Raw genomic sequence first — 13,288 nt, 5'->3', positions numbered from 1 at the left:
CTTCTAACTCAGACACATTTCTTGGTTCTGTCCCTTGGTTCTGACATCCCTGGACCATTCTCTGTACCTTATTCCTGGTCTGTCCCCATTCTGGTTGCACAACTCTCCTCCCTCCCCACCCCCAAATGATCTTCCTCACCTCTGATGTGATCATTATGACTCTGGGCAGAAACCAGAGGCCCCTCACTGACAGAGAGTAAAGTGTATTTGTAGAGTATCCGAGCAGGCACTGAGGGGACAGAGGAGTCAGGATTTCTGCCCTTGATTGTCTCCCATAGTGAGATATGGCTGGGCTGGGGCAAGAAGAGTGAAGACAGTGACTTAACATACAGTTATGAACTTGAGGGATACAGAGGAAGGAGAACCAAAGCTGGGATGGAGGAGGGAGATGGAACATGTCAGACTCCCAGCTGACATGTCAGACTCTCAGCAACGTGGGCCCAGCCTGATTCCACCCATTCCTGCCCATGTGCCCTAAGTTAGGTTTATATTGGGTCACTTGCCATCGTAGAGTCAGAGCACACCCTGTTAACCTCCACGTCTCTGTTCACCCCCCTCTTCCAAATAATAGCTGCATTTTTTTTTCTTTCTCGTTAATCAAGGCCCAACCTAAGTAGTATTTTTCTAGGGTGCCATTTCTGAATTCTGCGATTACTCTCCCACTCTTGGGGCACTTGGCAGTCAGGTCCTTGAGTTGCAGTTGCTTGTATACCTGCCTCTTTCTTTTGTATTGGATGAAAAACTACTTGAGGTCAAGGATTGTGTTTTAGTCAACTGTGGATGGTCCTGGCTTCTGGCAGGTCCCTCAGGAGGGGCTTGGGGGAGGATTATGTTTTAAGCATTCAAGAGAAGTAGATTTGGGGATGCCTGGGTGGCTCAGTGGTTGTGTCTGCCTTCGGCTCAGGTTGTGATCCCAGGGTCCTGGGCCCAAGTCCTGCATCAGGCTCCCCATGTTCTCCTTCTGCCTGGGCCTCTGCCTCTCACTCTATCTCTCATGAATAAATAAATAAAATCTTTAAAAAAAGAGAGAGGTGGATTTTGTAGGACTTGATATGTGTAGACACAAACTCACACTTGTCCACTTGTGGCCCTGGCAGTGCTCACATGTCTGCCTTTGTTCTTCCCTCTAACCAGTGCTTGGAAAGAGCCATGAAGTTTGCCTTTGAGGAGTTCCAGCTCTGGTACCAGTTTGCTCTGTCTCTCATGGCAGCGGGAAAAGTGAGTCGCCCCTGGTGATGCACCCTCTCGGTCAGCGCTTCCTGTCTTGAGATTCCAAGGGGTGATATCATTCCTTGTAGAAATCTAAACCAACTATATGAACCTGTCCTGTGGTCATTTATAAAAGAACCATCAAATGTAATGATATGGGAGCCAGCATGGACATACCGTTGAGAAGAGAAATTCTGAAATACTTGTCTCTTTCTGGCCCTTGTAACTTTGTCATGTGAGGACAGGGCTTAAACCAAGCCTGCTTCTTCACACAGACCCTTGGCTCACTTGCAAGCATAAATGTATTCCTGGAGGGGGGGGCATCATCAGTTGTCTTTAGAGTGTATCACATCAAGTAGTGTGTGGTACTGGTTGAAACGGTGGGCCGTGGGGTCCGACTGCTGTAGTTGAGGCCTAGAGCTGTCCTCACAACTTGACCCAGGCCAGGTTAGTTAGTACCTCCATTTCCTCCTCAGCCAAGTGGCGGCATAACAGCACCTCCCTCACAGAACTGTATGGATTAATTAGGCAATACCCACGAGATGCATGGTATAGCACCCTTCATGCCGTACATATGTAATAAAGGCAGGAGCCATTGTTCTTCTTGTTAATTCAAGCCATTTAGTGATTTATCAGATCTGAGACATGAGATTATTTGGACCAAGTAGAGATGAAAATTTAGTATAGTGTGCTCTATTATATAGTTTATTTTTCATAATTAGCCTTCACTGTCTCTTTTTTTTCTTATTTTTACAAATGTTTACACAAGTAAGGAAGAAAATGAGGGTGATTCCAGGGAAGCAGCTCTGCTTGTTCTAACCACAGTTTACTCCCCTGTCACTCAAGTGTCCCAAGCTCTGGTTGTCACCATCCTTGGGTTGGGCTCAAGATTGAAAAACCTCATTAAGAGGATATCCTAACCAGAACCCCTCAGGGAAGGCCCTAGTATTTGGTTTCCTTCAAAAACTTTGAGTTTCACAGAAATAATCTCCTTTTGCCAAGTCTGCTCGTGCCGTGAAGGTACTGAAAGAGTGTATCCGTCTGAAGCCCGACGATGCCACCATCCCACTCCTCGCCGCCAAGCTGTGCATGGGCTCCCTTCACTGGGTGAGTAGGGCTGGGGCCCTGTGCTCACAGGCAGGACTGCCAGTGCTTTCCACATCCAGGCACTGAGAGAACATAGTAGCAATTCATCAGCTGCACAAAAACAAGGCTCTTCAGAGCTCTGGCCCCGAGGCCTCCCACCCATTCTAGGACCCCAAGGAATCATGTTCCCTGGATACTCCCGGTGTTCTTTGTCACGGGAATGTGCTTCCAAAGTAGAATCGATAAAATAGAATCGGAATTCGTATTCACATAAGTCTTACTGTACGCAAGGGATGTGAGACTGTACAGGTGTATGTCACCACTTGACTCGCTCCTAGCAGAGCTGAGTTTTCTATGAAGCAGTCTTCCTCTACTTGAGCTCATGTGGAAACCAACCATGCTCATCTGTCTTCCTTCACAGAGGCTTTCCTCTTCAGGTATTCTTGCTCAAATTTGAATTTGGGAATAATAGTCTGCTTTGTAACCAGCCTAGTACCTCAAAACTATACCATTTGAGTGGAATATAGAAAGACCCAGACTAACCACTGAGGTGGTGGTATGGATAATGACTACATACGATCCAGTTTTAATTTCTTTTCTTCAACTTCAATATCAAGATTAATTATAAGAAGAATTTGCTCAAAAGACCATGGTGCCTTGCTAAGGATTTTTACCATTAGGGCCCTTGCTGCCTGTTTTTTTCCATTTATTTTCACCCAGCAGGATAAAAGTAAGCCCTGTGAGAAAGTGTTCTACTTCTGCTAAATTTTACCAAGGGAAATGTGGAAGGAAGAAGACTTTTTCAAAGAGCAGGCTCTCACCTGAAACTCAGCTGCGAAGGTGTCGTGTGGTCCATGCAGGATTCAACACTTTGGTGCCTTGAGCCAGGGAACAATGCGGGCAGCCTCGAGCAGTGGGCAAGGAGCGGGCCAGACCCTTCAGTTCTGAATATGCCAGTTTCCAGCCGTTGGCTATGTCGCGCCCCTTCCAGCTCTGGCATTGTTCATGGCTATCACATAGATCTCTAAGGCCAAAAATAAACCGGACTCTTTTTAATTTTTTTTAAGATGAACATAACAAATCTTTCCTGTATATATTTTTAACATTTTTATTATTAAAATTTCTAAACACCACAAAAGTAGAGCATGATGAACTCCCAGGTACTCTCATCTGGCTTCAATGACATCAACATTTGCCATATTTGAAGGAACAAATCTTATCATTTGGCTTCTAGTGACTTATGCAAAAGGTCTTATTGTGGGTGTAGTTTACAGGTGTGCATTTTCTCATTGGAACCTGCTGATGTGAGGTCCATGGGCTGTGCGTTGTAAAATAAATAGATGGGAGTTCTGAATATTCTAACAGCTTGTAGGAAAGAGAATCCAAGCCTAAATGTATTCTTTTTGTCATCATTTAAAAAGGAAGGACCCAGACACAAAGAGTGTCAAGGAGTTTATTATATACATATACATGTATATGTGTATATATGTAACACATATGTATATTATGTATATAATTATAATTAGTGCATTATATTGTTGTTTTATAATAAAATTAATCATTTATTATATATTCATATATATTCATATATATATGTGTGTGTGTGTGTGTGTGTGTGTAATTCACTTCTGAATACCCAAAGCCTAACTACAAAACCAATTACTGAAAAATAGAGATGAAAAAGCTAGAACCCTACCAAGAATGAAAATGACTCTGGAAAAGAAGGTAAAAAGCAGTAAGGAAACCTTTGAAGGAGCAAGGCAAGGTGGGAGCCTGAGGACTGTCAGAGAGGCTCAAATACAGAAAACAGAATCACCACAGTGGAACTGGAAGATTTGGGAGTGATTTTCACAGTGACTCATCAGAAATCTGTTTTTGGCAGCAGATGCTTATGGGAACTCATGTCAGAAACTCTGCAGGTTGTTGTTGTTTTTAACTTGTCTGGTTTTTCAGCTGGAAGAGGCCGAGAAGTTTGCCAAAACCGTCGTTGATGCAGGAGAGAAAACGTCAGAGTTCAAGGCCAAAGGCTACCTAGCTCTGGGGCTCACGTACAGCCTGCAGGCCACCGACGGTGAGAGAGGTCCCACTCTATGGAAACTGGGAGCCTCAGGGCTGGGCTGCCTGAGTCTGTCCTACAGGGTCCTCACAGTCCCCTCGGAGGACTGTGGCAGGAGGCCCAAACGAGTAAGCTGGGTCTTCAGGGCGTGCCATCACATGGGGACCTGCCACCACTGCCACCCTGTGTGTCCAGAATGGGTGGGACACAGGTGCTGTGCACCAGGTGCACTGTGCTGGTGATGCCGGCTAACAGGTAAAGGGCATCCACTGTGAGGTCAAGGTGAGCAGGGCCTTGAGAGACAATCCCCTAACCCAGCCCACACCTGCACCCGCCCCAGCACTTGGCTGGGCTGCCCCTGTGGGAGTAGATGCAGGCTCTGAGGCACAGGAATGTGGGAGAGGTTAGGACCAGCCTCCTCCAGGAAGCTTCCCTCAATTCCTCAGAATGCTCCCTCTCTTTTAGTACATTTCAGTTCACAGATATGTATACATGCAGTGCAGCAGCTTTCCAAACACCCACACAGTGACATGCATTTTTGGATGTAGACACAATGTGGCGATTCTGGCTTTTAAAAAAAAAAATCTTAATTATGTTTTGTATAATTAATGAAGTTTTCAGTTATGTGTTTGTAGGAAGTATAAATTGATAAATTATTTTCCTGAACTCTTAGTATTTCTTTTGCATGTTGTAGTTCAATATGATATGAATGCAAAAACTTTTTTTCAAAAACAAATGTGTCATTAATGAATTAGGATACAGCAGATACCTTTTAGTCACCACCCTTGCCAGCCACCTGGGGAACTTTACATGCACCCCCTCCCCATCACAGCGCCCCCCCAAGAGAAAACACTCTCCTGATTTTTTAGTATCCACTTCCCTTTTCTTTCTTTTCAGTTTTGCTATTGTTTCTTTTACAAATTACCCCAAAGCTGCCTTTCCTCTGCCCTAAAATATCAGAGAACCTTAGAGAAGTTTCGCATATCAGCTGATTTTCAATAATGGCTTTTTTGGCTAATTTTTCATGTGCACATGCTATCCTGGCAACACCGAGTGCGTTGTTTTAACTATAGTAGACTTTCAGTGCAGGATAAGTTTAAGGCCATATATTTATCCATATAGAGTCTTAGCCTGGACCCTAACCTAATTAGCCTTGTAACTTTGGGACAGTTGCCCGACCGTGTTGATCTTCATCTTGCATTCACAGCTCAGTTGGGCCACCTGAGGTTCTCTCTTGTTTAATCGCTGTTGGTGTAGGTTAGCGGTGGCCGTGGCTGCATCTGGCCCTCTGGGACAGACTTCCGCCATTCTCAGTGTGGTGGCAGGTGGGGCAGTGTTAGGGCCTCCTGGGTTCCTCCTCGATTCCAACTGTAAGTGGTTCCTCTGAGACTTTTGCTCTTGCTCCCAGTAAAAAGTGCCTCTACAGTTCCCCCAACAGACCCAGAGGGAGCCATTTCTCACATGCTCGATCCAGGGGAAATGTGGGCTCATGGCAAGATGGCCTCACACTTCTCAGCTGATCGTCTAGTATCAGTGTTGGGTCTGCCTGTTGTATCCCTTGTGTTTACATCAAGATTTTGTCCAGTGTGACTTACATGGGCCTTCTATGGCATCAAGCTAGTTCCCTTGGCCAGGATCATAGCTTCTCCACACCAGAAGGCACTCTGAAGGCCATCTGATCTGAAGCCCCACGGGGGCTTGAACCCCTTGTATGCCACCTGGTAGAAGCAGTCCTTACCCAGGAGCACATGCCTGTGCTTGAGAAAGCAGATGTTCTCCCCTCTAGAGTTCCCACCTGGCCTTTGACAACAAACCCCTATGCCTAGGGCATCAAGGTGACCAGCCAGCGCCTACTGTCCCCTTGGCAGTGATGGCTTCACAGTTGTGCTCACTGAGTGCAAGTGTCTGGGGTTGGTTTAGGCTTCATTTGCTGGCGCCTAGATAGGCCTACAGCACACAGGCGCCAGAAATGTGTTGCTTTTCATCCAGTTGAATATATAGTTTTTATGATGAGCTTTGTATTTGTCAGAAACTCTCCTGATCTTCCATGCCACTGACTAATTGAACCCTTTTCTTAGCTTCTTTGCGAGGGATGCAGGAGGTCCTACAGAGAAAGGCGCTTCTTGCATTTCAGAGGTGAGTGGGAGTTCATCTTTTCACTCGGCTGTGCATAATGACACCAAAGTATGATAAGTATAAAAAGAAGAGATATTTATAAAGATTATGTAAACAGTGTTTTCCCCCTGGGAGTCTTTCATCTCAAAGCACTGAACATACAGTATCAAAACTTGCTGCCTCACTTGTTGCCACGTAAACCTGCACCCTTACTCTGTTTTTCCATTTGGGGACATGTTATTCATTCCTAATGAAATGATTTCAGCTCTAAGAAGATGGATGTAATACTGCATGTCTAGGGAGATGATTCCTTTTATTAAAGGCAATTGTCAGCATCTAGGAGAGGGATCATTCTTTATTTTTTTATTTTTTTATTTTACATGTCACACTCCAGATTTTTATATGAAGAAATGAAAAAAGCCAGATTTTTAGGATAGTTTCTGAAATGCTATGCCAAGACAGGCCAGCAAGTCTCAGGACCCCGCACCTCTGCTGTGCTCCATAAACCTGTGATTGTCTCCCTCATTACGATTTTCATGAAATTAGGAGCGTACCTTACAATTAGATAGTGCTTGAACTGCTCTTTCCTGTCCCTCCTTAAACCTGATTGTCGTTGTGCTAACAATGCAGACAGAACAAGCAGTACGTAACTGCAAGGAAGGGACTAAGATGGGCAGGAGGGAAGATAGTTGCCAGAGTCACAGAGCTGTTGCAGTCAGGAGAGAGCTGAGGTCTCTTGACCCCCGCTCAGCCTTCCTTGTATCCTCTGCCACGCTGCCCTAATTTGTTTCTTCCTGCAGGTATAATAAATCACCCAAATGAACCACTGCCTGAAAGGATAGCCCCATGATGTCAAATCTTGAATGGGTATTGATCCTGCCACCTTAAATATATCTGAATTGCATTGACCTCTTGGAATCGTATTCAAAACTTAGTAATTTACCTGAAAAATTCGTGAGGCCCTCTCAATACCTAATAACCCTCGTTCGATTTCTTTCCTTAAAACTGGGGTTGCCTGCAGATGTGTCACAGTACACGTGTCCCTGTGTTTTCATGAAATCATGATCCCTTGGCTTCAGTTACTGAGGGACTCTTGTCTGGTTTCTTTTGGTTGCCTAGCAGGCTTGCTGACAACTTCTTCGCTTTGCCAGCCCCGAACTGGTTAATGGCACAAAGTACCAGTTGACATCTGCAAACAGACCTCCTATCCCTGTGCTAAGCTTTTGTTAACGTTCTTCAGCATGGAGTGTGGAAAGCATTTCCATTTCAAATGATTTGGAGTTTTACGTCCTCCAGCCCTGGTTTATAAAACCCACACATGGATGCCTATGAAAACGGTCATCACATCTGCTTCACTTTCCTTAAATCAGCACATCTTACCAGCTCTCTAAAAACAGCCGTGGTGGTGGTCTGTCTTGAGCTGCCAGAATTTGTAACTTCATGTTATATAACAGCCATTCCATTGGCCTGAAATTCCTTTTTGTTCCTTTTTTACTTAGGTTTCAATTCAAAGAGATTTTTAGAAATACTAGTTCATTTGAGAATAAAGAGTCATAAAACCCTGCTAACCTACGTATCAGGGAAAGCTAACCTAAATTAGGTTTGTGTGAAATAAGTAATATTTTTCGTAGGAGTCAAGTTATTTTGTTTCAAGTGCATTCATTACCTGAAACTATTCTAGTGCATCGTAGACTTTAAAAAGAAAAATCTATAAGGGAATGATTTGAAATAGATAAAAATGATTTACATTACTTCTTAAATGTAAATGGGTATTTAAAAACCACTTGGCTGAGAAGTACTTATTTGCTGTGTATTGTAAATCTTCTCCCCACAATTCTACTATGAAGTCTACTATTATTTGACAATTTTTCGTTTAAAGAGAAAACTGCGTTAACTCCAAAGGGATGAGGTTGGGGCTCCTGGCTGGCTTGGTCTGGAGCATGCACCTCTTGATCTCAGAGCCCCAAGTTGGGCATGGAGCCTACTTTAAAAAAAGAAAGGGATGGGTTTATAGTTAGAACATGTGAAAATTGCCTCTTAATTATGACCAGAGTCGGAATGCAGAAAGATTTGCTCTCTAGTGGATTCACAAAGGTGATTTTTGAAGACATCTCAGGTGCATGACTGCATTTTAATGCTGAGACCCTCAGCACTCAGCTCAAGCAGCTGAACCAGCAGCTCCTTTGCCTGGTACAGAAGTGTCATGAGGAAAAACAGTGTCGTCTACAGAGCTTCCTGAAGATGCACAACTCATCTGAGTGGCTACCTCTGTGGGCTCTCACATCCTCCAGAGAAAGCAAGCCTGAAAAGAGTTGAGAGCATGCTTCAGCAACTTGACCTAACCATGTGCAAAAATCTGGGCTCCTCCAAAGGAAGGGGTGACATGATATCATTCATGTTTGTCACACAAAGTGGCACAGGGTGTACAGTCTCGCTCCTTTTTTCTCCCCCTCCTAGCTTGATTTGAAGTTAATGTGGTATGTTTTGTGTACATGGAGTGGCCAACCATCCCAGTTTGTCAGGAACTGGGCAGTTCTCCAGAATGTGAGACTTTCCATATTAAAACCAGGAAAATCCTGGGAAAACTGGGACAAGTTGGTCATCTTATGGGTGTAACTAAAGGGAGGTTCCTGAGTAATAACTTTCATCAGGTTTTTTTTCTCTTAATAACACACTGATCCCATGTCCACTGTAATCAGGACTAAAGAGACCTCAAGAACTGGCCAAACAAGGCAGCAGGATGAAATGGTAGGGAGACCAGGCCTGCAGATTTCACTTCTGGTTTGAACTCTTTTGCTGGATATTCTTAGGATTCTTAATAGTAAATGCTTTATAAACTGGATTTGCTGGATTCTTAGGATTCTTAATAGTAGATGCTTTATAAACTGTAGTTATTATTGTTACAAGGTATGTGTCTTATGGGCCAAGTTCAAGTTAGTCAGTCTTCTCTGTATTCTTGGGTCAACTCTAGAGGATGTTGGAACCAGAGTCTAGGAGAGCACTGGAGTGATCTCAGTGCATTCTGAGTTTTAGCTGGGTGGCCTGAGTGGCCCATCCGTGCTTTCCAATAACAGCCTAACACACCTCTCTCAGGGCCTGCTCCCACTGCACGGTAATGGTCACTTTGGGTCTCCCCCTCTGTGGGGCTGGGGGAGCTCCTGAAGGAAAGACACTTGTATAATTTTTTCACTTCTAGCCTTCCCAAGTGGCTAGAACAGGTCCTGGCTTCACAGGAAGTATTGCATAATGTGGATGATTAGATGGATGGGTGGGTGAATGGGTGACTAGGGTGGATGGATGGATGAGTGGATGGATGGATGACTAGGGTGGATGGATGGATGACTAAGGTGGATGGATGGATGAATGGTAGATGAACAGATAGGTGGTTGGGTGGATGGATGAGTGGTTGGATGGATGGATGGATGGATGGATGGATGGATGGATGGATGGATGAGTGGATGGGTGGGTGACTAGGGTAGGTAGATGGATGATGGATGAGTGGACAGATGCACAGCTGGATAGAGGGACAGATGGATGGATGAATGACTTGGGTAGATGGATGAATGGATGAGTAGGTGGGTGGTTAGATGGGCAACATCAGGGAGACAGCAGTCTGATAATCCTTTCTTTCCTCATGGGAGAGAAATTGACTTAATGGAGATGGAGGTGCTTTGACAAGGGAAGTGCTTTGTGAGCATCCCTGTGTTGACATTTTTAGGTCTCTGGGTTTCTCTTAACAGCCTCACCAGGTGCTCACTGTAGGAGATTGGAGTTATGAGGCTGCTTCAAATCCATGTACAGAGGGGCACCTGGGTGACTCAGTTAAGCATCCGACTCTTGATCCCAGCTGAAGTCTTGATCTCAGGGTCATGAGTTCAAGTTCTGCATGGGGCTCCATACCAAGTGAGGAACCTACGTTAAAAAAAAAAAATCCGTAAGCAGAGTCTAGCAGGCTTGCAATTTTTAAGATCACTAACGTCCTTCATCTCGCCTGCATTGCTTGCTGATTTCTGCTGAGCAGGTTTTCTGTGGGCATGGCTGTGCCATGGGAAGCCCAGCTGCTAAAGCTCTTCTGCATGACTGAAGCAGGTTTTCTGGAGTCTACAACATGATCTCCTCACTGCATTTTCTCTGGCTTTCTTGGGCATTATCTTTATCTCTTTGTTTCTCTCATAGGCTAAAGTGGTCAGTTTAATTCATTAGTGGAATTATTGAAGTAAAATTTTTCAAATGTGTATGTTTAGGTTGTGTCTCCTTAGAAACCTGACAGTTGGATATCCATTATTGGTCAGGTTGGCAGTTCTTCAGTGTTTGTCCTGATACACCCCAGAAATGCTGAGATTTCTATCACTTTCCGTTCAGATTTCCTTTCACAGTGCTGTGGCTAGCAGTTAATCATTATTTGATGAGGCCAGGGTGGGGCCTTTGGTCAGGACTACCTCCACCCATTCCCTGAACTCAACAGGACATTGCCAGCATCTCCCTTGGTTGGTGTTGGGCAGAGGCAGCCATGATTTGATTTAACTTCATTTGTGGCAAATCTAAATGGGGCTGAGAAAATTAAAGCCCTGAGGAATTTTTTTTTTTTTGAGGGTTGTAGAAACATGACTTTATCAATTGTGAAAGAAGATAAGATAAAGAATGCTAAATAATTCAAAGTCTCTTCATAATTAATTTTGTATTCATTTCCCCTGAGTAATTGGGAAAGAGAGAAACCATGATGACATTCTGATCTCACTTTTTTATGAACACTGAAGGAAAAAAAATTCTTTGATGTACAAATTCATGGAAAACCAATACCTGTAAAATAATAAAAACTGGAGTCCACTGAGTAGGCCTTCAATAGAAATAAGACATTTCAAAGGGCAACACAGGTAACTGGTTTCCGCCTCTTAAACTAAGGTTGTGTCCTGAGGCAAGGTCACTAATGAAGCCTCCCCAGGAATGGGAGTTGAGGTGCTTTGCTGTTGAGATTAATAAAAGGACTGACCTCACCCCACCCCCACCACCACGTTCTTCCCCAGTCCCATACTGGACCTACCATATTTGCCTAAACAATGCCCTAATTGTTAGACTTAGTATTTTCTGGATGCCAAATACCTGGAAGGCTTTTGAGCCTTTTTCTCCACAGCAGACAGTTTCAGCAAAAGGCCTTATTACCACAGAAAGCCACCCTTGGCATGTTTGATGCAGTTGAATCCATAATGGTTTGGCTTCCTTTTTTATCTCAAATTTGTTTTCTGCTGGTAAAAGATCCTCCTTTAATCACAGAGTGTTGACAGAAGAGCACAAAGGGTTGTTTACCATCTGCCCCCCTCCCCATTTGTAATTATTCTGCCCCATGGTACCTTTTTTTTTTTTTTAAGATTTTATTTATTTATTCATGAGAGACCCAGAGAGAGGCAGAGACACAGGCAGAGGGAGAAGCAGGCTCCAGGATCACGCCTTGAGCCCCCCAAGTGTCTCTCCCATGGTGCCTTTAAAGTAAGTTAAAGTTTTTCTCTTCCTCCCAGAATCTTAAATGCAGAATTGTGTTCCCTATGTAGTCACATTTTGAGTTAGGCTTGGTGAAATGCAAGTGATTTCCACATAAATGCAAGAATGACTATGTTTGCCATCAAGTAGGAGGCCAGGGCGGCCTCCTCCCATCCACTGTCCAAGGCAAGTTAGTAAAACCAAGCCTAGCATCTGGCTGCAGAGTCCTACGTGCCACAGCTACACAGACTACATTAGTAAATTGCATGGAACTTAGTAGAAGCTTCAAAAGACTGAACGAGAATCCTTCTTTTCTTCCCATGGTTCATCAAAAACCAAAACCTCATTTTACAAGCAAAGCCAGGTCTTTGATTTTCATATGGTTTCTCTGAAATCCAGAAATTTGGATGAAGTAGCGTTAAGGCCAAGCCAAAACTTAACCAAAGCAGCTATCGCCCTGCCAAGTACACTCGTAACCTCACCTGTGTCCCAGCATGACACGTGGGCCTCTCCCGCTCAGCCCAAGGGAGGCGTCTGCCAGAGGTGGGCGCCCGATCCCAGGGGCTGTGGGTTCCTCACCTCCAGGCTCCGCCTCGAAGCCAGGCATCAAGGGCTGCCATTTCAGGTGCTAGACAAAGCACAGACATGTGCTTCTGTGTCATACCAGTCCATGTCATGAGGGGGGAATGCGTGACATTTGTTTGTGGACAAAAGAGTTTAAATGAAACATCACATAGTTAAATATGTAGCCTTGACGTCAAACTGCAAATGTGAATGACTGTTGGCTAGGAAGGGGAGAATGGCCTGTCCTGCATACTAATGGCCACATCTGTACTCTTTCAGGGCCCACAGCCTGTCACCTACAGATCACCAAGCAGCTTTCTACCTGGCTCTGCAGCTTGCCATCTCCAGACAGGTCAGTATCTCTCGTGTTTCCTAAACTTGGTGGGTGTCCCATCTTGACGCGGCTCCTCCATCGCCTCCGTGAGAGGCAGTAGCTGGTCTTCTTTCATTCTCCTGAGATGGACCTGGAGCCGGGGCCTCTTCTGGGAGGGAGCGGACTCCTCACAGCACAGCCACTGGTGGTTTTGGTCAGTTTGAGCACCTGCTGCGAAGACACAGGTGTCCCAGGCTCTGCTTTGGGAGATGAAGTCCACAGACCTGGAAGATGCTGAGGGCATCGTGGGATGTAGCACACGGCACGTGCCCTGAACCCAGGAGTCACAGCCCAAGGGCCTGTGGCCCTTGGTGGCAGACCTAGTGCCGAGCTGCACCATGGGGCATTAGCCACTGGTTGTCGGAAGGTACCGGTAATGGGTGGTAGGTCCTGCAGGTGTGGGCAGGAGG

The 13,288-nt window shown here is 44.9% G+C and overlaps 1 protein-coding gene across 9 annotated transcripts in view; it reads left to right on the top strand.

Moving 5' to 3' along the window:
- The window catches only part of TTC7B (tetratricopeptide repeat domain 7B), a 250,993-nt gene that overhangs the window by 147,290 nt on the left and 90,415 nt on the right, over positions 1-13,288 (top strand). For 8 of the 9 annotated variants that reach the window (XM_049113415.1, XM_025443121.3, XM_025443120.3 and 5 more), the window contains 5 exons: positions 1,135-1,218; positions 2,212-2,316; positions 4,249-4,366; positions 6,430-6,487; positions 12,785-12,857. In XM_049113415.1, coding sequence (XP_048969372.1) covers positions 1,135-1,218; positions 2,212-2,316; positions 4,249-4,366; positions 6,430-6,487; positions 12,785-12,857 — 438 coding nt within the window. The remainder of the gene's footprint in view (positions 1-1,134; positions 1,219-2,211; positions 2,317-4,248; positions 4,367-6,429; positions 6,488-12,784; positions 12,858-13,288) is intronic. The other variant, XM_025443119.3, reaches the window with a different exon arrangement.

Source organism: Canis lupus, chromosome 8, assembly GCF_003254725.2.
Source record: "Canis lupus dingo isolate Sandy chromosome 8, ASM325472v2, whole genome shotgun sequence".
Taxonomy (NCBI): Eukaryota; Metazoa; Chordata; class Mammalia; order Carnivora; family Canidae; genus Canis; species Canis lupus.
The sequence above is the reverse complement of the archived record's forward strand: the minus strand, read 5'-3'. Positions and strand labels throughout refer to the sequence as shown.